Source organism: Rhinatrema bivittatum, chromosome 5, assembly GCF_901001135.1.
Source record: "Rhinatrema bivittatum chromosome 5, aRhiBiv1.1, whole genome shotgun sequence".
NCBI lineage: Eukaryota > Metazoa > Chordata > Amphibia > Gymnophiona > Rhinatrematidae > Rhinatrema > Rhinatrema bivittatum.
In genome coordinates this window covers 334,190,102-334,214,493 of record NC_042619.1, presented here as the reverse complement: position 1 = coordinate 334,214,493, position 24,392 = coordinate 334,190,102, and the positions used below count along the sequence as shown (strand labels likewise).

The 24,392-nt window shown below is 48.2% G+C and overlaps 1 protein-coding gene across 1 annotated transcript in view; it reads right to left on the bottom strand.

Moving 5' to 3' along the window:
• Nucleotides 1-24,392, bottom strand: part of PROM2 (prominin 2) — a 281,934-nt gene that overhangs the window by 32,853 nt on the left and 224,689 nt on the right. Inside the window, exon 11 of the mRNA XM_029604437.1 lies at nucleotides 2,907-2,996. Coding sequence (XP_029460297.1) covers nucleotides 2,907-2,996 — 90 coding nt within the window. The remainder of the gene's footprint in view (nucleotides 1-2,906; nucleotides 2,997-24,392) is intronic.

Sequence of the window (24,392 nt, the reverse complement as noted above, 5' to 3'; positions counted from 1 at the left end):
CCGGGAGATAAGGTGTGGCTTAGCACTAAATTCATTCACCTCAAACTGCCTTCAACACGTTTTGCTCCTAGGTATATTGGTCCCTTTCCTATATTACGCCATCTGGGCCCTGTTCGTCTTCAGTTGCCCTCTTCACTCAAAATTCACAATGCGTTTCATGTTCCCTGCTGAAGCCTCTGATTCTCTCTGGATTTTGAAGAAACCACCGGATCCCGTACCACTATCCTCCGAGGCTGATGTCACCTACCAAGTCCGAACTTCTTGGACATCAGGAAATATGCAGGAGATGGGAGTACCCTCCTTTCATGGGAGGGCTTTGGGCATGAAGAAAACAGCTGGGAGCCCATGGCCAATATCCTGGACAAGGATCTCAGTCAACAGTTCCATGCCAAGCATCCTCAGAAACCCAAATCCCCCGGGGAGGGGCCATAAGGGTATTATTATGCCCGTCAATCGCAGACGGCTGTGACTGCGTGTACTTACTTCCTGCACTTCCTGCACTGCTCTCCTCCCCCCGCCCTCCCTGGGGCTGCTCGCGGCTTGGGCCAGCCTTCACTGCTGCATTCCCCAGGACTCCTCATGGCAGCCTGGACAACCGCCGCCATCTTCCTCAACTTTGGGCCTTCCTAGGTGCACGCACGTGCCACTGGGCCCTCCTTTGAAGCCACCTCAGCGGGAACCTCTGGGGTGTGTCTGGTTGATGACATCATCAGACGGTGTATTTAAACTCCACCTTCACCCTCAGCTGGCCGACCTGGCAACAAGTTCCGTTCGTCTTCGACTACTGCCTACGTGTTCCTGAGCCTACGCTTCATGCCTTGGACCCTGTCTGGTACCCGCTCTTCGGGGGCCAGTGCATGCATTGGGACTCACTCTCCTTGCCTACCCCGCTCCTCAGGCTGGCTCTGAGACTCCTGGGTTCTAACTTGCAAGGCCTCCCATTCCTCGGGGCTACCTCTGGGACACCTCAGCTATCCATGAGTTCTACAGTGGGACTTTCCTGCTCCTTGGGGTTGCTCCTGCAACCTGAACAAGACTGTCCATGCCTCCCACTCCTCGGGATTGCGCTTACGTATTAAAGTGACTGCCAGAGCTTCCCTGCTCCTTGGGGTAGCACTCTCCGGCTTCTCTGCTCCTCGGGGTTGTACCCACGTACTATATTGAGACTGCCTATTCTTCCCCAGTCCTCGGGGCGGTGCTACGTTATCACTAGAGACTCAGCTTGGCTTCCCTGTCCTGTGGGTTGGCCTGCGGCGTTACATTAGCAATTCCTTCATTAAAGTCAGTACACCTTAGTCAGGTGAGAGATCGAGCAGTTTCAATAGCTGGCCCTAAATTCTGGAATACATTACCAGCCCAGATAAGATTACAAGCAGACACTAAGAAATTTAAGACCGAGCTTAAGACATGGCTCTTCGGCTGTGCATAAGCAGACACTAACAAAAATGACTTTTTACCTTTAACTTTACTGCGTACCTTTTTTTTTTTTTAAATGTTTGAAATTTATATTGTAGTTGTTTATATGCTTTATATGATTTTAGTATTGTACTAGTTCTTAATTATTTATTATCTTATAGCTATATATTTGCTAGTATTTTGATTTTATTAATGAGTTATTGTATTTTCCCTACTTTTATTGTATTGTAAACCATAGTGAAGGTTTTACTGATACTACGGTATATAAAAAAACTAATAAACTAAACTAAACTACATCATCATCCTAAGCTGTGCAGCTCCTCCCTTCAGGGTTGCCCTCCGGAGTACCTCCTGATTGGCCAATCCTCACCCCCCCCCCCCCCCCCCGCTCTGCGGTCTGTCTGGCATTCCTTCCCTCGGGGTCCCTGCCCAGGTATAGCCTCCAGACTACTCTCCATGGGGGTCCTCTCCTGGTCCCGCGGGATCTCTCCATTGCCTCACCCAGAGCTCTCCGCTGTCTCTGACCTCGCCTCCCGGCAGTGCAGACCTGTGGGGGTCCTTGCCACAGGTAGGAACAACTTGTACATCGGGCCAAGGGCCCACATACCCACAAATCATAGCACTGGGTGCTCAGTGTTGAGTGCCTGCTTTCCTAACACGCCCAGCCACCTCTCCTGGGCGGGCAAATAATAAACCCCTAGTGCCTCCTTATCAGTGGAAGCCCTGGAGAGGTGGCTGTCAGTGGGTTTGGAAAATGGACACCGATAAAATTGAGCATCTGTTTCCTAACCTGACCTGCTGGTACATTTAAAAAAAATTTTGGTTTTTTCGGGCTGTTCAGAAATTAAGGCCTGCCTTTGGGCAGATGCTAATTTCTGAGCGTACATTTTTTTTCTGTATCCCGGGTCAATAACTAATAGCCTCATCAACATGCATTTGCATGTGATAAGCGCTATTAATTTCGGGGGGTTTTGGACCTGCGTTTTGGACACGCTAAACGACTTATTGTATAAGGGATAGTGGATGCACATCAAAAACTTGGGTCCAACCGCGAGGAAAACAGTAGCACTCAGTTGAGCGCTCTTTACTGTATCAGCCTGTTAGAAATATGTCAGGGACAGATTGACAGAGTTAGGAATCCCTGGTTACAGCCTACAGCAGGGCTTCCCAAACCTGTCCTGGTGACCCCCACAGCCAGTTGGGTTGTCAGGATATCCACAATGAATATGAATGAAATACATCTGCATACATTATTGACACAGTTGGGGGGGGGGGGGGCAAGGTTGGAAGGATTACAGGGGAAATAGTGATGCAGTGGGAGAGGTGACAGAGACAGTGACAGGAAGAGCAAGAGAGTGGGTGGAGGACAGTGATGGGAGGGGAGAGATAGCAAGAACGGATTCAGTGAGGGGGAATGCTGTAGATAGGACAGTTAGGGAGGGGAGGGGGAAACATGAAGGTTTAGGCTCTCTTTGCACCAGTTTCCTTACCCAGGGATCCGTGATACGGTCACAGATAATGCCTCTAACATTATCCACTGTAATAGAGATTGGCTGGCAGGAAGCAACATGCTGCATAATCTGTGAAAAAGGAATGGGAGAAAGAGGAAGAGGGGACAGGGGACAGGGGGGGGAGAGTAAAACATTGGCAATTACTTCTGCAATTCTGAGAATGAGACCAGAACAAAATTAGATCAGTGTCAGGAAATACTTTCAAGGTAAAAACCAATGCCCATTCTGAGAATGAGTCCACCATCTGTCCCTAACTCTCAGGCTGATGCAAAGAAGCTGAGTGCTGGTTTTCAGTGCACACTTTTGTCACCCAGATTATTATTATTTTTAAATCCTGATGCAGTAAGCTAATACGATGCTAGTGCATCAGGAGTTAAAAAATGCGCCTAGACTTTAAAATATGCGTTCAGGACAAACTGAAAGAACATTTTAACTCAAGAAGTTGGAGACATCTCTAACAAGCTTTTGCAGCCATCGCCACTACTTAGCCGGATAAATACACTGACACAGTCAACTGAAGTGGTAGAATGTTCTTACTACCCCAGAAAATGGACAGTACTGCTGGATTCCCTCATTTGCATGGGATTTCCATGTGAGGGCGCTAAACAGTACTCCCATTTAGAGATACACATTTTCTGCATGCAGAGCTCCTTGCTGCATCTGCAGTAAGTTTTGCACACAGAAAATGTGCGTTCAAAAGTAAACGTAAACGTACCTTCTGCATCAGCCTGTCCAACAGCAGTAGTGCAAGGAGATTTTAATTCTTACCAGTATTGTATTCACCCCAACCCTGACTCTATCCCCCAGGAACACTGCCTGGGGCAATTGACCTTTACCTGCTATCATTTTCTATATGTGAATACAGATTAACAAATAAAAACAAAACATATATAAGGTGATACATTTTTATAGATTCATTTCTGACCATTTGCTCCTGACAACTAATCAAGAAATGTATGAAGCTAGACCAATAAAATGGTATCATATATTTTTTTTGTTTTTGTTAACCTTTATTTCCATGTATGAAAGTGGACTAAAATGGCAACCATACTATTTTATATCATTTACTAAAATACTACAAAAAAGTTTAATTTACATAGTGCCTGTCATTCATATATTCCAATTGGATCACTTAGGATTATTATCAGATCTATTTGTAGTTGGATATGTTCATAGCTGCCAAGTCACTCAATTCCTGGAGGGAGATTTTAGGCCACTCCTTGTTTTGACAAAACCCCAACCTCATGGGGTCTGTAATCTGCAGCACTGATTTCAAATAGTAGATGCAGAGACTAGTCTAAACTCCCTGCAGGAACTGGCACCTCCCGATCCTCAACATCCCAGTGAGCCCTGATAAGACTCTTGATTCCAATTTCTGAGTTTTGCAGAGATTGCTTTGAAACAGTCCATGAAAAAGCAAGACTGGCTCAGCTGTTCCTTAGAGCCTGAGACCAGGGGCTCACCATAGAGTTGTTCCTTCCCCTGGTAGTGATTCTGTGTTATAAAAATAAACATTTTGCTTTTCACACCCTTATATTACCCCATTATGTTCCTTCATATGCAAGTGACTCACCTCATAAAAACCCGCCATTCATTATTATTATCAGCCATTTGTATAGCACATATCAGATGTACACAGCACTGTACAGAGACACAAAATGGACAATGTCTATTCCTTGAAACTTACAGTCTATTCAAGACAGACAAGCACACAGCAAAACAAGGTTTCTGAGTCAGGTGAGCAAGGCCATGACTGAGAAAGTTTAAAGGAAGGAAACAAGGGGGCTTGTAGGTGGTCTTAAATAGTAAGAAGATTTAATTAAGTAAATTGGTAAAGAATCAACACCTAATTATACTCCTCTAATTGGTGTTGCAGCCTAATTGGTGAAGCAGCCAAAAATTAAATCTTTGCCCCAGAAGCAATAAGAACATAAGAACATAAGAAATTGCCATGCTGGGTCAGACCAAGTGTCCATCAAGCCCAGCATCCTGTTTCCAACAGAGGCCAAACCAGGCCACAAGAACCTGGCAATTATCCAAACACTAAGAAGATCCCAAGCCACTTATGCAATTAATAGCAGTGGCTATTCCCTAAGTAAACTTGATTAATAGCCGTTTAATGGACTTCTCCTCCAAGAACTTATCCAAACCTTTTTTGAACCCAGCTACACTAACTACACTAACCACATCCTCTGGCAACAAATTCCAGAGCTTTATTGTGCGTTGAGTGAAAAAGAATTTTCTCCGATTAGTCTTAAATGACTTGCTAACTTCATGGAATGCCCCCTAGTCCTTCTATTATTCGAAAGTGTAAATAACTGAGTCACATCTACTCGTTCAAGACCTCTCATGATCTTAAAGACCTCTATCATATCCCCCCTCAGCTGTCTCTTCTCCAAGCTGAACAGCCCTAACCTCTTCAGCCTTTCCTCATAGGGGAGCTGTTCCATCCCCTTTATCATTTTGGTTGCCCTTCTCTGTACCTTCTCCATCGCAACTATATCTTTCTTGAGATGTGGCGACCAGAATTGCACACAGTATTCAAGGTGTGGTCTCACCATGGAGTGATATAGAGGCATTATGACATTTTCCGTTTTATTAACCATTCCCTTTCTAATAATTCCTAAAATTCTGTTTGCTTTTTTGACTGCTGCAGCATTCTGAGTCGACGATTTTAAAGTATTATCCACTATAATGCCTAGATCTTTTTCCTGGGTGGTAGCTCCCAATATAGAACCTAACATCGTGTAACTACAGCAAGGGTTATTTTTCCCTATATGCAACACCTTGCACTTGTCCACATTAAATTTCATCTGCCATTTGGATGCCCAATCTTCCAGTCTTGCAAGGTCCTCCTGTAATGTATCACATTCTGCTTGTGATTTAACTACTCTGAATAATTTAGTATCATCCGCAAATTTGATAACCTCACTCGTCGTATTCCTTTCCAGATCATTTATATATATATATTGAAAAGCACCGGTCCAAGTACATATCCCTGAAGCACGCCACTGTTTACCCTTTTCCACTGAGAAAATTGACCATATAAGAAAAGTAGAAGATGGGGGTGCATGGGTGAAGGGAGGGAAGTAACTAGATGACATTTGAATTTCAAAGAGTTTTATTAACTGCTGTAAACAACATTCCCACATAAACTCAAACAATCCATTGCCCTATACGATTTATATAGTTTACGTGACAAAACCTACGAACAGAGCATGAAAGAAATTTAGAAGAAACAAAGCTTAGAAATCTCGTTTTAACAGGGAGCAAGCATTTAGGTGTCTTCCCCTAACCAGGAATTTCTTGTTGCGTGTGTCGGCCATGGCAGGTCCACGACCAGGCCTCTTACCCTCTTCTGCCTGTTCCAGCGTCTGGCTCCACTTCCCTTGTGGCTGTGGGCCACCGCCTTTGACCTCGGGTCATCCCCGGCACTCCTGTCTCCACGGCAGACGCTGGTGCTACACAGTGGTCCTCTCCACGTGGTCCGCGGAGAGATGCCGCCAGCCCGTGCCACACTCCTCCCTATCAGTGGTCGCGCAACTCCTTTCCTTTTAAAGGGGCGGCAGCGGGAAACCAACTCGCAGCCCCGCTTGATGATGTCACGGGGCTCCACTATATAAGGCTGGGCCCAGCTCCTGTTAGTTGCCTTTGCAACAGGTCTCCATGCTGGACGTGTAATCTGTTGCCTCCTCTGGTGATTTCCTCATGTTCCTGGTTTCTGTTCCTTCCGTGTTCCTGATCCTGGCTTCGCTACTTCTCCTAGTTCCTGTGCCTCGTCTTTACTCTACTTACTTTATGGACTGACTTCTCCTGGACTCAACCTCTGCTTTGTCTGACCACGCCATTGATCATCTCCTGGACCTGACCTTGCCTTGCCACTGCCTCTCGCTTGCTGCCTTCCTGACTTCAGCCTGTTCTAAGATGCCTCTTCAGTCTGAACCCTGGACTTGGCCTTTCAGGCTTCGGCCTGCTTTTACCCGAGTGCCCCTTGTATGACTCTCGTATCTTTTGGTGCCTGGGTCTCTGGGACTCCGCCTCGTCCAGTACAGACTCTCTATTACTACCGTTGCTGGTCCCTGGCTGACCTCCTCCTCATCTACCAGAAGATCTCGGACTAGGCCCGCCTAACTTCAGCCTGCCCCAGCACCCAAGGGCTCAACCCGCGGGGAACAAGGGCTGGTACTGGCGAAGCTCCAGCTGGCCTCCGTCAGTCAGCCAGCTCCGCCTACTGACGGTGGGGACCCATAGGGCCTCCCCTATGGGTAGCATCAACCCCACCTTGGCCTGAGTCCACCTCCTGCGCAACAGGTTGCAAAGACCATGGACTCGGCGGAGCCGTGTGCTCTCCAGGCCATTCCTGGCCTGGTTTCAAAACTACAAGAACAGCAAAGATTCCTCGAGGCACTGGCCTCCTCCATCGAGCGTCTGCACGCCTGGCTTGATGCTCAATCTGGTCACTTGGTTCCATCACCAGCTTCCACCAACCAACAGCAGTCTCCCTCCACCTCCAGGGCCTTGCTGACCTACCAGCTCCGCCTCGCTTCAATGGTGACTCCAAGTTCTGCAGAGGGTTTATCAACCAATGCTATATGCAGTTTGCCCTGCAGCCCTCCATCTTCCAAGATGAACTCACGAAGATCACCTTCATCCTATCTAGATTGGAGGGGAAGGCATTGGCTTGGGCCTCACCCCTATGGGAGCACTCAGACTCGCTCCTACAAGAACTATCTCGTTTTGCGACCGTCTTCCGTCGGACCTTTGACAGCCCAGGGCGGCATGCAGTGGCAAGTGCTAACCCTCTTCATTTGCGGCAAGGCCAACGAAGCCTGTTTGATTATACTATAGAATTTCGGAATCTAGCTTCAGAGTTCCCTTGGCAAGAAGACTGCCTTCGAGCTATCCACCTGGACAGATTATCTCCTCTGTTAAAAGATGAACCGGCAGCTCGTGAGCCCCCATCCTCACTCGAGGACCTTATTGACTTGACTGGCTGAATTGACCATCACTTCCAAGAGCGGAAGAACCCATGCAGTTGGGCCGTGGGCGGCTGTCCCTGGAAGAGCGCCTCCAGCGGAGGCAATCAGGCCTATGTCTGTATTGTGGAGCATTGGGCCATCGACTTCAGACCTGCCCAGTCCATCTGGGAAACTTCTGGGCCTAAGTTCAGTAGGAGTCCTGAACTTGAGCACTAGCTTTCCTGCCCCTCAGTTATCCTTACCAGTGATGCTGATAGATTCCGGAGCAGGGGAAAATTTTATTCTCAAGAACCTAGTTCAGCTTTTGGGTATTGATACCCGTCCTTTGGAAACTTCCTTGTGTATTGCTTCTATTTATGGTGAACCGTTACCTGGCCAGATCTCCTTGGTACAGAGCCAGTTCATCTCCTCACTGGCGCAATTCATGTTGAAGAAATTGAATTCCTTGTCCTAGAAAAATCAATTCATCCAGTAGTTCTGGGACTACCTTGGCTCCAACGTCACTCTCCCCAGTTTGACTGGGGATCCCTTCAGCTGATTGAATGGAGTCCAGCCTGTCATCACTTGCTTGGAAAAGGTGGTACTGCCTCCTACAGTTGCTCTAGCGACCACCTCCTCTGGCATTCCAGCTCCTTACGTAGACTTTGAAGATGTCGTCTCAAAACAGAAAGCTGACATCCTTCTGCCTCTTCGGAAGTTCGATTGTCCAATAGAGCTTTTGCCTGGAACTACACCCCCTCAAGGGCGGACCTATCCTCTGTCACAACCGGAGACTTGAGCCATGATGGAGTATATCCGAGAGAACCTGGCTAAAGGGTTCATTCGACCATCAACTTCTCCTGTCGGAGCGGGATTTTTCTTCGTCATGAAGAAAGACGGATCCTTAAGGCCATGTATCGACTACTGTGGCTTAAATGCCATCACTCATAAAGACAAGTATCCTCTGCCTTTGATCTCTGAATTGTTCGACCACCTTCAAGGGGCCTCCATCTTTACTAAATTAGACCTATGTGGAGCCTACAACTTGGTACGCATACGCCCTGAAGACATCTGAAAACCGGTCTTTAATACAGGGATGGGCAGTACGAATACCTGGTGATGCTCTTTGGCCTTTGTAATGCCCCGGATGTATTTCAACGAATGATCAACAAGATCTTCAGAGATCTTTTGTACGTCAAGGTAGTGGCATACCTTGACGACATTCTTGTCTTTTCAAAGGACCTCGCTACGCACCGTGCAGATGTTTGCAGGGCCCTCCAAAGTCTCCGGGAGAACCATCTCTTCGCAAAATTGGACAAGTGCCTCTTTGAACAATCCAGTTTGCCTTTTTTGGGATATATATAGTCTCGCAACAAGGGTTTTCCATGGACCCAGAGATACTCAAGGGAATCCAAGACTGGCCTTGGCCTGTGGGCCTCCGAGCCTTGCAACGGTTTCTCGGATTTACAAATCACTACCGCCATTTCATTTCCAACTATTCGACTCTGGCGGCTCCCCTCACAGCTATGACCCGAAAGGACCGAGATACTCGGAATTGGACTACAGAAGCCCTTACAGCCTTTCAGCGCCTTAAAGAGGCCTTCCTCGCTGGCCCATGCCTTCGTCACCCAGACCCAAACCGCCCCTTCCTGGTTGAAGTGGATGCCTCTGCTATGGGAGCCGAGGTGGTTCTGAGCCAACATTCGACATCCGGGTCCCTGGTCCCGTGTTCCTTCTTTTCTCGTAAGTTCTCCCCTGCAGAACAAAATTACAGTATTGGGAACCGAGAATTACTCGCAATTAAACTGGCTTTGGAGGAATGGCATCCTTGGTTAGAGGGCGCACAGCACAAAATTTACAATTCTCACAGATCACAAAAACCTTGAACACCTGAATCATGCCCAGCATCTCAACGCCCGTAAAGCCCAATGGGCCTTGTTCTTTTCCAGGTTTAATTTTGAACTCCAGAACCGCCCAGCAGAAAATAATCTCTGGGTGGATGCCTTATTTCATTGCTTCAAACCTGAAGATATTCCTGAAGAGCCAAGTCACATTATCGACCCTGCTTGTATCTGCTTGTCTGTGACTCTTCCAGTCTCTGCTGGGAAAACTGTTGTGCCCTGTCACCTCCGTGAAAGAGTTCTCTGATGGGCACACGATTCTAAGTTCGCTGGCCACCCAGGATGAGTGTGAACTCTTGCTTTACTCCAGCAATTCTTCTGGTGGCCCACTATGGTCTCTGACGCCAGAGTGTACGTCGATTCCTGCAATACTTGTGCTCAACAAAAGCCCCCGGTCGGTCGACTTTGGGGTTTGCTTCAACCACTTCCTGCTCCAGAAGAGCCGTGGACACACCTTTCCACGGATTTCATTGTGGATTTGCCACTGTCTAAAGGTTACACTGTCATATGGGTCACCATCGAGAGGTTTTCAAAAATGACCCATTTTGTTCCACTGCTGGGCCTACCTTCTGCTCTAGAATTGGCATGCCTGTTCTTTTTCCATATATTCCGTCTGCATGGTTTACCCAAGCACATAGTCTCGGACAGAGGTCACCAGTTTGTTGCCAGCTATTGGCACGCTTTATGTTGCAAGTTAAGCATCAACATCAGCCTCACCACAACTTGCCATCTGCAGGCCAACGGTCAAGCCGAATGTATGAACTGTTCTCTAAAGGCCTTTCTCCATGCCTACATAAATGATCGGCAGGACAACTGGGCAGAACTTCTTCCTTGGGCGGAGTTCTCCCACATTGCTGCTGCCACAGGAACGTCGCCATTCTTCATTGTCTATGGTAAGCAGCCACGGCCTCCACTACCTATACCGCTGTCTGTATCTTCTCCAGCCGCGCAAGCCACTGTGGATGCCCTCAAGTCTCTCTGGAATCAGGCGAACCTTCGCCTGCGTCAAGCCACAATCCGGGCTAAGAAGTCCACAGATACTCATTGACGCTCTGCTTCTGAGTTTCTTCCTGGTCAAAAAGTCTGGTTAAGTACATGATACATCCACCTCAAGATACCTTCTCAAAGGTTCGCACCAAGATATATCGGACCTTTTCCAGTCACCCGTCATGTTGGACCTGTTACCTACTAGCTTCGGCTGCCACCGACTTTGGGAATTCACAACATATTCCATGTGTCACTTCTGAAACTGGTGATTCTCTCTTGGCCTTCTCGTAAGGTTCCTGGAGCTTCGCAGTTGGTTGTGGAGTCTAACACCACTTACAAGGTCCACGAAGTCCTTGATGTCCGCCGTAGGGGTCATCGGTGGGACTACCTCCTTTCCTGGGAGGGGTACGAGGGTTTGTATTGGCGAAGCTCCAGCCGGCCTCTGTCAGTCAGCCAGCTTCACCTACTGACGGTGGGGACCCGTAGAGCCTCCCCTACGGGTAGCGTCAACCCCACCTCGGCCCAAGGGTCCACCTCCTGTGCAACATTTAAATGGAGATTTTTAGTTCTATCTGCCTTTATTATCTGTTCACTAGAAAACACTTTCTCATACCAGCTCAGACAATTCACTGCTACATAACAGTTTACATGAGAAATCTGCAAAAATAAAGGATGTTGTTTTCAAACAGGACAGAAGAATTCTAGCCAGAATGTTTTATGGAAATTTTTAGCTCTGGTTTTTTTTTTTTTTTTTTAATATGTCTAGCTTAAGCAGTGAGGAAGGGGGTTCCCTGTGAACCAGAGAAGTGGGAAGGGCCTACTATCAGTTGCTTTACCTCATGCCCCATTCAATGACCCTGTACAGGTAGTGGTGCAAAGAGCAGGAGCTGGGGGTGTTGTCATTGCAAAAAGTGCTCTGGCTGGTTTTAGTCCAGTCTGCCAGGTTGAAGGCTGGGGTTTTACATGCAGAGCCCTGCAGTGCCATAGGCAAATATAGGTTTAAGTAGTCCTTGCTAGACCCTGGAGTAAATCCAGGGGGTCCCACCCCATAGAGCCTGATTGCTCCTCAAGGCTTTAAGAAGGAAAGAGTCACTGTACATCTGAACTCTGGACTGGATTTATGAACTGGTTAAAGCCTTGCATCTGAAGCGAATCATGCAAATTTATTTATTTATTTATTTATTTATAACTTTTTTTTATACCGAAGTTCAGGTAACAGAATTACTTATCACTCCGGTTTACATTATAACAAGTAGAAAACAATGACAACATATGTCTTACAATGAACAAGGGAGTGAACAACTTGGATAATATAACATAACATAACTAGGAACAGTAGCAGTATGCACTATTAGAGCGAAACTAGCGCATGGGGAGGGAGGTTTGCTAATGGGGGGGGAGGGGGAAGGAAGGTTGTTCGTGGAGGGGGGGAGGAGGGAGAAATTTCTTATTGATGAGTAAAAACACGAGCATAGGTTCTGGACGTCAACAGTATGAAAACAGTCTATGGGAGCTGTGGAAGACTAAGTAAGTTAAGGGAATGCTTGAGCGAATAGCCATGTCTTGAGTCTTTTTTTGAACGTGTTGGGGCAATGTATCAGCCTTAGCTCCGGAGGAAGCAGATTCCACTGTTTGGGGCCTGCTGTGGATAGAGCTCTTTTACTTAAAGATGTTTTCATGGGAGGTGCATGTAGAGTTCCTCTTTGTGCTAATCTTAGCGGTCGGGAAGAGGTGTGAAGCTGAAGAGGGATTCTGAGGTCCAGTGGAGTGTTGTTGAATATGGCTTTGTGGGTGATTGATAGAAGTTTAAACAGGATTCGAGATTTGACTGGGAGCCAGTGGAGCTTCTTTAGAATTGGTGTTATATGATCTCTTTTGTTGGATTTAGTGAGACACCTTGCTGTAGCATTCTGTAACAGTTGAAGAGGCTTTAGGGTGTAGACTGGGAGACCGTGAAGCAGTGAATTACAGTAGTCCATTTTCGAGAAGATGATGGATTGTAACACTGACCTGAAATCGTGAAAATGAAGAACCGAGAAAATGAAATTGTACATATGAAACCTAAGTTGTATTCCCAATTAGCCTGCAGTGCATATGTCAGGTCCTGCCTTTGTTCCAGTTGTATATAAATAAATCCTTAATTGAAGCACCACCTCTGAGCATGGCTTATCACTGGAAAGGCCCCAACAGTGCACAAACACACACCCAGTGCATATTCTTAAGGTTGCTAAGTCTTTGGCAGGAGATAGGCCAGTGTCTGCTTGGTCCTCTGCTAGAAATGGAGCAACTGTGACTAGAGTGTCTGCCGGATTCTAGTTCCCGCAAGTCAGCGCAGATGTTGGCAGTGGCTGCAGATAAGATGGGACCATTAAATGGGAGTTTGACTAGTTCCCTATAGCAGCAGTGATTTTGCATCCATCACTAAGTAGTCTTGATGGAAGTTGATGGCAAGAGTGGAATCCATGACCACTACCAAGACAGACAAACTTTCAGGTGATATATCTCATGTTCATTCAAACTTAAAGGTGAAAGAGGAGAAGTTTGATGACATCTTTAAGCATTTCGTGGCTTTGGAGAATACAATATTGACACTGCAAGCTAATAGTGCTATTTTGGTAAATCATAAACTCTGTCTCACAAAGACTTTTAAACAGGGATTGTAACCTTTAAACCTATGCGTGTGTGCACATTTGTGCCATATGTCAGCCCGTGCCCAGGTATGCAGTCATTCTATAACATACGCGCACATACACATGCATGTTATAAAATAGTCTGGCTGTGTACACGTGTGCCTCAGCTCGCCAAATCCTCACAATGTTGGGTCATATTGCAGCAGCCCTATTTCTGGTACAACACACCAGTCTTCATATGCATTGGCTTTAGTGGGGACTAAAAGCTCAATGGTCTCAACACAACTAACCAATGACTCATCAAATTCTTATGCCTTGCTCTATGACCTCAGATATAGATTGGTGGCTCTCCCCCCAAGTTCTACAAATGGAAGCACCGTTTCAGTATTCGGAATATCAAACTACTATGAAAACAGATGCATCCACTCACGGCTGGGGTGTACATGTACTACACTTGAAAACTCAAGTGATTTGGTCTCAGCAGGAAAATCATCTACAAATAAACCTGTTAGAGCTGAGAGCAATAAGGAATGCAATCCATTCCTTTGTATGTATCCTCATGGACATCCAAGTGGCTACGTTTTACATAAACAAAGGAGGAGGGTCTGATTTGTGGACACTTTGCAAAGAGGCAAATATTTTGCAAAGAGGCTATTACTAGAATAGGTGTTGAACCGCTCCATGCAGTTGCAAGCAACATATCTCCCAGAATTAAGAAACACAGAAGCCAACAGGCTCAGCAGGATATCCCACCCCTACAAGTGAGCATTAAATCCACATTTTTGCTCCAAATACCCCAGCACTCACAGAGTAGCTTAAGACGCATTTCTACTTCCCTGGATGGAGACCTGTTATATGCTTACTCACCGATATCCTTGTTGGGACGAGTAATCCAGAAGTGCACAACAGATGAATCAGATCTTATTCTCATTGCACCAGCATGGCCCAGACAACCATGGTATGCCTACCTCATGCATATGACATTTCAAACACTAGTACAGTTGGGGAACCAGGAAGACCTTATATCACAAGAAGGAGGCATGCTACTTCACCCCCTGCACTCCTCTCTACATCTGACAGTGTGGAGATTGAAAGGAAGGCCTTAAGTCATCTCACTTTCCCAACAGACATTGAAAATATTCTTATTTCTGCTAGGAAACCATCTATACTGAAGAACTATGCTGGAAAATGAAGCAGATACTCTAATTGGTGTACTAATGGAGCAATGGATCCACTTCTTAGCTCTCCACAGCAGATTTTTCAATATCGCCATCTGTTGTATTCTTCTGGCCTAGCAGTATCCATTAGAGTATACCTCAATGCGATTGCAGCATACCACCTTTTATTGCATGGAAAATCCATTTCTATACATCCATTAGTTTCTTGATTCATGAGGGGGAGCTATAAGACTTTGTCCGCCAATCACAAAACTGGCAGTTTCCTGGGACATTAACATAATTTTGGAAAAACTCAGGTACCTGCCATTTGAACCACTACATTCCATCTCAATAAAATTCCTGATGTAGAAAGTATTATTTCTAGTGGCTATCACATCAGCAAGAAAAGTCAGTGAGCCTTAGTTCACTATTCTTTGTTGCACTCGGGGGTGGACCCTTAACCTGTGGCAGTGGAGATCCGCCGCCTGGTAGAGACCAGGAGGCAACTGCCCCCAGGGGGCGGAGCATGGACAGAGAGAGAGGCTAGAAGAGCTCTTCACCACTGGAATGCCCGAGGTCCCCCCGGGAGGAGCCCGTAGGGACCAGGGCCGCTTTGACTTAGGTGGGCCTTGTAGGTCTCCTGGGAGAGTGGACATCCGGTGTGCCCACAGACAGAAGGATGAGCGCGGTCAGGTTAGAGACTGGAGGTCAGGTGGAAAAGGAGGGACCAGAATAGCGTAGGTGATAACAAGGCTAGGAACAGAGCCAGAATCTAGAGACGAGGTCAAACAGGGCAGAGGTCAAGTCCAGGAGTCAGTCCAAAGAATGGTTCAACAAAGGCAAGGTCAGGTACCGGAGGTCAGATGAAGTCACAGGCAGGCTGAGGTCAAGAGGCAGGCAGCTGCAGGCGAGTCAAGTATCAGGCGGACCTTTCAGAAGGCAGGGTCGAGGAACAGATTGGAGTCAGGAGACAGGCAGGCAGGTAGACGGGTCAAGTAGCAAGCCGAGGTCAGTACCAGAGAGTCAGTCCGGAGGTACTACCTGGGAGACGAACAGGAACAGAAGGACACTGGAACTAGGAAGCAGGACCAAGGCAGGAACAGAACTGGAACAGAAGGATCCTGGAATGAGACTTGGAACAAGACAGGAGCAAGTACAAGCGCGGAAGCAATCTAGCATAAGCCGACCTGATTGCCAAGGCAAGGAAGTGCAGGCAGGGACTTCCTTATAACAGAGAATCAATCAGGGTGCACCGCGGAGCTAAGACCTGCCCTTGGCCCTACAAGAGGCTGGGCGGTCCGCGCGCACGTGTAGGGGCATGACCAACTGCACTGAAGACACCGAGCTCTGGCGTGAGGCCTGGTGCGCAGTGGAAGGCCCAGCGACCACCACCACGGGATGCCGGGGCCTGGAAGTGCTAGCAGCTGTTGCTAGGGAGGCCGACCCGATTGCTGCTGAGGAACTATGAAGGTGAGCAGGCCTGTGCGCAGGACGGGTGTGGACAGGGCGCGTAACAGTACCCCCCTTTCTAGGCCTCCCCCTACGTGGCTGTGGCTTGTCAAGATGAGCCCTATGAAAGGCTTTCAGGAACTCCTTATCAAGGATATTATGGGAAGGTTCCCACAAATTCTCCTCGGCCCCATAACCCTCCCAGGTTAAGAGATATTCCATTTTCCTTGACGTCGCCGAACGTCAAGGACCTCTCTTACCTGGAGGGAGGAGTCAGGTTCAGCAGAGACCCGTGGAGGAGAGGGTACTCTGCATGAGGGCCAGGAGAGGACCAACGGCTTCAACAAGGACACATGGAATGTGTTATGAATGCCCATGGCATGGGGTAGCTGGAGTTGGTATGATACCACTCCCACTCTTTGGATTACAGGAAATGGTCCTATGTACTTTGGAGCCAAGCGATGAGAGGGAAGTCTCAGTCATATGTGTTGAGCGCTTAGCCACACTTATTGGCTGGGATGGAAGAGTGGAGCAGGACATCTAAGGATATCAGAGTTACGCTTGGAGCATTCAGCGGCTTGAGAAAGGCGCTCTTTTACTTGGTTCCTTACCTGACGAATGGTGTGAACCATGGATTGTGCCGCTGCAGACGGAACTGTCAAGGGAACAGGAAGAGGCAGACGGGGCTGCCATCTGAATACCACAGAAAATGGGGAAAGATCGATGGCTGCAGCAACATATGTATTGTGCGACAGCTCAGCCCAAGGAAGAAGATCAGACCAATTATCTTGCTGATCATTTACATAGTAACGGAGGAATGTCTTCAGGGTCTGATTGGTCCTTTCAGCTTGGTCATAGGCCTGTGTATGATAGACCAATGTGTAGCTTAAGGAGATGTTGAACTTCTTACATAGAGAACGCCAATACTTGGCAGCAAACTGTGGTCCCTGAGAGGAGATAATCTCCTTGGGAAGTCCATGGAGGCAAAAGATGTTCTTCAAAAACAGATTCACCAGTTCCGGGGCTGAGGGGAGGACCGGGAGAAGAATAAAGTGACCCATCTTCGAAAAACGGTCGATGATGACCCAAATCACCATGTTGTTCTGGGAAGGAGGTAGATCCATAAAAAAGTCTGTCGAGATGCTTGCCTATGGTTCGGTAGGTGCCGGGAGTGGTTGCAGTAAGCCCCAGAGCTTTCCAGTAGGCAGCTTCTGCTGGGCACAGATGGGACACGAGTCCACATAGTTTCGGGAGTCTTGCACCATATTGGGCCATCAATAGTGTCTTCGCAACATCTCTAATGTTCTAGCACGGCCGGATGGCCTGCCAACTTGGAGTCATGAGCCCATTTCAGAACTCGTTCACGTAATCTCCTAGGAATGACAGTTTTTCCAGTAGGAACTGTAGTGGTCACAGCAAGGGAAATACAGGCAGGATCATAAATGAAGCTAGGAACTTCAGGGACATCTTCAGGTTCAAATGGTCTGTATAGCGCATCAGCATGAAGGTTCTTGGAACCAGGACGGAAACAAAGCGTGAAGTTTGAATCGTTCAAAGAAGAGTGCCCATCGGGCTTGATGAGGGTTCAGGAGTTGAGTCTCTTTCAGATGCTCAAGGTTCTTATGGTCAGTGAAGATGGTAAACTTTGTTGCGCCCCTTCCAACCAGGGGCGCCATTCTTGGAGTGCCAACTTGACTGCGAGGAGTTCACGGTCACCAACGGTGTAATGCTGTTCTGTGGGGGAGAACTTGTGTGAATAGAAAGAGCAGGGAATAAGTTTGCCCTTGGGGGAAAACTGGCTCAAGACGGCTCCTGCGCTAATTGCTGAGGTGTCAACCTCCACGACGGAAGGGACATATGGGGTCTGGGTGCTGCAAACAAGGGCCGGAACAGAATGCTTCCTTGATAGTCTGGAAGGTGGCAAGTGCCTTAGGTGTCCACACCCGGGTGTTGGCCCCTTTCCTAGTCATAGCAGTAAGTGGGGCAACTAGGGAAGAGTAGTTCGCAATGAAGCTCCGGTAATAATTGGTAAAACCATGAAAATGCTGCAAGGCTTGGAGGCCTACTGGATGGGGCCAGTCACGGATCCCCTGGACTTTCTCGGGGCCCATGGAAAATCCTCGGTCAGAAATGATGTACCCTAGGAAAGGTAAGCGATTACGTTCAAACAGGCATTTTTCCAGCATGGTGTACAAGTGGTTCTCTCGTAGATGTTGTAATATGGTTCTGACCTGATCTCTATGAGATTCCAAGTCTTTAGAAAAGATCAAGATGTCGTCAAGGTATACGACCACAAAGGAGTACATAAGATCTCGGAAGACTTCGTTCATAAGGCGTTGAAAGACCGCTGGGGCATTACATAGCCCAAAGGGCATCATAGAGTATTCGTAGTGACCATCCCTTGTGTTAAACGCGGTTTTCCATATATCATTAGGTTGGATGCCTACCAAATTGTACGCACCCCTCAGATCCAGCTTGGAAAAGATTCATGCCCCTTCAAGGCGATCGAATAGTTCACTAATGAGGGGCAATGGGTATCGGTCCTTACGGGTTATGGTGTTGAGCCTCTTGTAATCAATACAGGGGCATAGGCTGCCATCCCTCTTCTTGACGAAGAAGAACCCCGCACCAGCAGGGGAGTCAGACGGACGGATGAAACTTTCTCTAGGTTCTCCTTAATATACTCCGACATAGCCTCAGGTTGAGACAATGTGTAAGTTCTGCCTTTGGGAGGTGTAGTGCCTGGCAGGAATTCGATAGAACAGTTGAACTTGTGTAACGGAGGCAAGGTATCCGCTTTCTGCTTTGAGAAAACATCATTGAAGTCAGAATACTGCGGAGGCAGACCAGGTAAGGTAACAGACTTCAGGACAGGAACTACTGGAGATACGGAATGCAAACAAGTCTTCTGGCATTTGGAGCCCCACTGTACCAACTGCAGGGTTTTCCAGTCGAACTGGAGTTCGTGAGCCTAGAGCCAGGGTAGGCCCAGAATAATCGGGTTGGTTGATCGCTTCAGTATGTAGAAAGACATCTCTTCCTCATGGAGGGTACCCACGGTAAGACGGACAGCCACTGTTCGGTGAGTAATGAGTCTTGGAAGATGACCCCGCTGAACGGAGGCAATGCGGAGACTCACCTCCAATGGCTGGAGAGGGATGTTCAAGAGCTTGACGATATCGTCCATAATGAAGCTGCCACTGGCTCCGGTATCAACAAGAGTGGTGGTAGCGAAGGTGTGGGCCTTGATGCCCAGGGAGATAGGAAGCAAATGTTGAGGGCCTGTAACAGTTGCACCCAAGCTCGGGACCCCCGCTGCGCTCAGGTGTTGCAGTTTCCCGGTTGAACAGGGAAGGAATGCAGACAATGTCCAGAAGTGCCACAGTAAAGGCAAAGCCCCTCCTTCTGCCGATGTAGCTGTTCGGTCGGAGACAAGCAGCCACGATTCACCTCCATGGGTTCTACCATAGAGGAAGGTGGTGATGCAAAGTTCTTCACAGGAGGATTGGAGGTAATTGTGGAAAGTGCTATAGGAGACTGTGGAGCCTTTACTTCTAGGCGTCTTTGCCGGAGATGATGATCAATCTTCCCGGCAAGGGAGATCAAGTCCTCTAGAGACGTGGGAGTCTCACGGACGGAGAGCTCATCTTTGAGAGCACAGGAGAGTCCATCTAGGAAGATGGCTTGCAGACAATCTTCTTGCCACCCAAGCTCTGTGGCCAGAGTCCTAAACTCCACCGTATACTCGGAGAGGGTCCTTGCCGCTTGACGGAGGTGGAGTAAGGCATGGCTAGCAACAGCCTGGTGGCCTGGGTCTCCGAAGGTCTGCTTGAAGAGAGCGATGAATTCAAATAACTTGGAAAGGATGGGATCAGAACATTCCCATAAGAGAGAGGCCCACGCAAGCCTTCCCTTCCAAACGAGACAGAATGAAGGTCACCTTAGTGATTTTCTTCAAAAACAACGAGTGTTGCAGTGCAAACTGCCTAAAGCACTGATTAAGGAAGCCACAACAGGAGCGTGGGTCCCCATTATATTGAGGAGGTGCAGGAAGTGCCAAAGATGCTTTAGGAAGCATGGTGGCCGAGAGGAATGAAGTTCTACCATCAAAGAAGCCAACGTTTCCAACGCTTGATGATGTTGTTTCACGTAGAGGTCAAACCCGGTAGGGCCCTGGAGGCGGGAGACTCCGCCGATTCCCTACCGGGACTTGGTGGAGTCTCCCTGGAATTTGTTGCCAGAGAATGTGGTTAGTGCAGTTAGTGTAACCGGGTTCAAAAAAGGTTTGGATAAGTTCTTGGAGGAGAAGTCCATTAATGGCTATTAATCAATTTTACTTAGGGAATAGCCACTGCTATTAATTGCATCAGTAGCATGGGATCTTCTTAGTGTTTGGGTAATTGCCAGGTTCTTGTGGCCTGGTTTTGGCCTCTGTTGGAAACAGGATGCTGGGCTTGATGGACCCTTGGTCTGACCCAGCATGGAAATTTCTTATGTTCTTATGACCATGGCCTTGGCAACCTGTTGTGCTCGGGGGTGGACCCTTGTTCTGTGGCAGTGGAGATCCACCTCCTGGTAGGGATCAGGAGGCAACTGCCCCCAGGGGGTGGAGCATGGATGGAGACAGAGGCCAGGAAGCGCTTCACCACTGGAAGTCCGAGGTTCCCCTGGGAGAAGCCTGTAGGGACCTGGGCCGCTTGGATCTAGGTGGGCCTCGCAGGGTCTCCTGGGAGAGTGGAAGTCCGGCGTGCCCACAGACAGCAGGAGAGCGTGGTCAGGTTCAAGACTGGAGGTCATGTGGAACAAGGAGGACCAGAATAGCATAGGTGATAACAAGGCTAGGAACAGAGCCAGAATCTACAGACGAGGTCAAACAGGCAGAGGTCAAAGTCCAGGAGTCAGTCCGAAGAATGGTCAACAAATCAGAGGTCAGGTACCTGAGGTCAGACGAAGTCACAGGCAGGCTGAGGTCAAGAGGTAGGCAGCAGACAGGCAAGACAAGTAGCAGGCGTACGTCAGAAGGCAGGCTGCAGGTAGGCATGTCGAGGAACAGACTGGAATCACAGGAGACAGGCAGGCAGGTAGACGGGTCAAGTAGCAAGCCGTCAGTACCAGAGAGTCAGTCCGGAGGTACTACCTGGGAGACGAACAAACGGACAGGAACAGAAGGCTGCTGGAACTAGGAAGCAGGAACAGAACTGGAACAGAAGGATCCTGGAACGAGACTTGGAACAAGACAGGAGCAAGTACAAGCACGGAGGCATCTAGCATAAGCCGACCTGATTGCCAAGGCAAGGAAGTGCAGGCAGGGACATCCTTATAACAGAGAATCAATTAGGGCGCACCGCGGTGCTAAGACACGCCCTTGGCCCTACAAGAGGCTGGGTGGTCCGCGCATACAGGGGCGTGGCCAACAGCACCGAAGACGCCGAGCTCCAGCGTGAGGCCTGGTGCGCAGTGGAAGTCCCGGCAACCGCCGCCGCAGGACACTGGGGCCTGGAAGTGATAGCAGCTGCCGCTAGGGAGGCTGACCCAGGACCTGCCGAGGAACCAAGAAGGTGAGCAGGCCCGTGCGTGGGACGGGTGTGGACGGGGCGTGTAACACTCTTCATACTTACAATTCTACCAACGTAAGGTTACCCTATGAACCAACCTGGCCTTTCTCCCTAAGATAGTGTTGGGAATCAGGAGGTAGATCCTTGGTCCGACCGGCGGAGAGGGACTGACCTGGATATCCGCATGATGGCGTAGGTCGGTAGGCGGTATCGCCTCTGCGGGAGAATGGCTCTTCACCCTGGAGATCCGTGACCCCTCCAGGAGGGTCCTGTGGAGGCCCGGACCTCTGGGACTTAGGTAGCTTCGCCCTGGAAGTCTGCGGTCCCCCCAGGAGGAGCCCGTAGGGACCCGGACCGCTGGGACTTAGGAGAGCGGCAGGAGGCGTAGGCGAGTAGACAGACCAGGTTCGAGGCAGGCGGCTGAAGGCGTAGACAAGTAGGCAGACCAGGTTCGAGGCAGGTGGCTGAAGGCGTAGACGAGTAGACAGTCCAGGTTCAAGGCAGGCGACTGAAGCAGGCAGGCAGGGCGACAGGAACAGACGGGCAGGATCAGGCAGGCAGACAAGCAGGAACAGGCAACTTACTACTCACAGGAGTCGACCACGTTGCAAGGCAAAGTTCCGGGTTTAGACACCGGGGTTAAATCCTCCCCGGCGTCTGACATCATCGCGGGGGGCCAGCAAGGCTTTCGTGCCGGAGGCCCTTTAAAAGGGTGCCCTCCACGCGCACGCGAGCCTAAGGGGCGGGGTCAGCAGTGTTCGGTGGCGTCTCCCTCGTGGAGACGCCGCGATACAGGCCCGAACGGGCCCAGCGGATCCGGCGGCTCGGGTGGCGTCCTGCAGGGTAGAGAAGGTAAGGGTCCGGTCGCGAGGTGCGCGACCGGAACCGCAACAGTACCCCCCTTCTTACGCCCCCTCCACAGGGGACTGGGTTTACCCGGGTTGTCTTGGTGAAACTGGAGCAACAAGGATTTATCCAAAATATTCCGAGCGGGCTCCCAAGTGTTACATAAGAAACATAAGAAAATGCCATATTGGGTCAGACCAAGGGACCATCAAGCCCAGCATCCTATTTCCAACAGTGGCTAATCCAGGCCAAAAGAACCTGGCAAGTACCCAAAAACTAAGTCTATTCCATGTTACCATTGCTAATGGCAGTGGCTATTCTCTAAGTGAACTTAATAGCAGGTAACGGACTTCTCCTCCAAGAACTTATCCAATCCTTTTTTAAACACAGCTATACTAACTGCACTAACCACATCCTCTGGCAACAAATTCCAGAGTTTAATTGTGCGTTGAGTAAAAAAGAACTTTCTCCGATTAGTTTTAAATGTGCCCCATGCTAACTTCATGGAGTGCCCCCTAGTCTTTCTACTATCCGAAAGAGTAAATAACCGATTCACATCTACCCGTTCTAGACCTCTCATGATTTTAAACACCTCTATCATATCCCCCCTCAGTCGTCTCTTCTCCAAGCTGAAAAGTCCTAACCTCTTTAGTCTTTCCTCATAGGGGAGTTGTTCCATTCCCCTTATCATTCTGGTAGCCCTTCTCTGTACCTTCTCCATCGCAATTATATCTTTTTTGAGATGCGGCGACCAGAATTGTACACAGTATTCAAGGTGCGGTCTCACCATGGAGCGATACAGAGGCATTATGACATTTTCCGTTTTATTCACCATTCCCTTTCTAATAATTCCCAACATTCTGTTTGCTTTTTTGACTGCCGCAGCACACTGAACCGACGATTTCAATGTGTTATCCACTATGACACCTAGATCTCTTTCTTGGGTTGTAGCACCTAATATGGAACCCAACATTGTGTAATTATAGCATGGGTTATTTTTCCCTATATGCATCAACTTGCACTTATCCACATTAAATTTCATCTGCCATTTGGATGCCCAATTTTCCAGTCTCACAAGGTCTTCCTGCAATTTATCACAATCTGCTTGTGATTTAACTACTCTGAACAATTTTGTATCATCTGCAAATTTGATTCTCACTCGTCATATTTCTTTCCAGATAATTTATAAATATATTGAAAAGTAGGGGTCCCAATACAGATCCCTGAGGCACTCCACTGTCCACTCCCTTCCACTGAGAAAATTGTCCATTTAATCCTACTCTGTTTCCTGTCTTTTAGCCAGTTTGCAATCCATGAAAGGACATCGCCACCTATCCCATGACCTTTTACTTTTCCTAGAAGCCTCTCATGAGGAACTTTGTCAAACGCCTTCTGAAAATCCAAGTATACTATATCTACCGGTTCACCTTTATCCACATGTTTATTAACTCCTTCAAAACAGTGAAGCAGATTTGTGAGGCAAGACTTGCCCTGGGTAAAGCCATGCTGACTTTGTTCCATTAAACCATGTCTTTCTATATGTTCTGTGATTTTGATATTTAGAACACTTTCCACTATTTTTCCTGGCACTGAAGTCAGGCTAACCAGTCTGTAGTTTCCCGGATCGCCCCTGGAGCCCTTTTTAAATATTGGGGTTACATTTGCTATCCTCCAGTCTTCAGGTACAATGGATGATTTTAATGATAAGTTACACATTTTTACTAATAGGTCTGAAATTTCATTTTTTAGTTCCTTCAGAACTCTGGGGTGTATACCATCCAATCCAGGTGATTTACTACTCTTCAGTTTGTCAATCAGGCCTACCACATCTTCTAGGTTCACCATGATTTGATTCAGTCCATCTGAATCATTACCCATCTGAATCATTACCCTCTGGTCCACAGCCTTCCCAGGCCAGAAGGTACTCGCAGCGTCGACGATGAAAACGTACATCTAATACTTTACGCACTTGATAGGTTGCA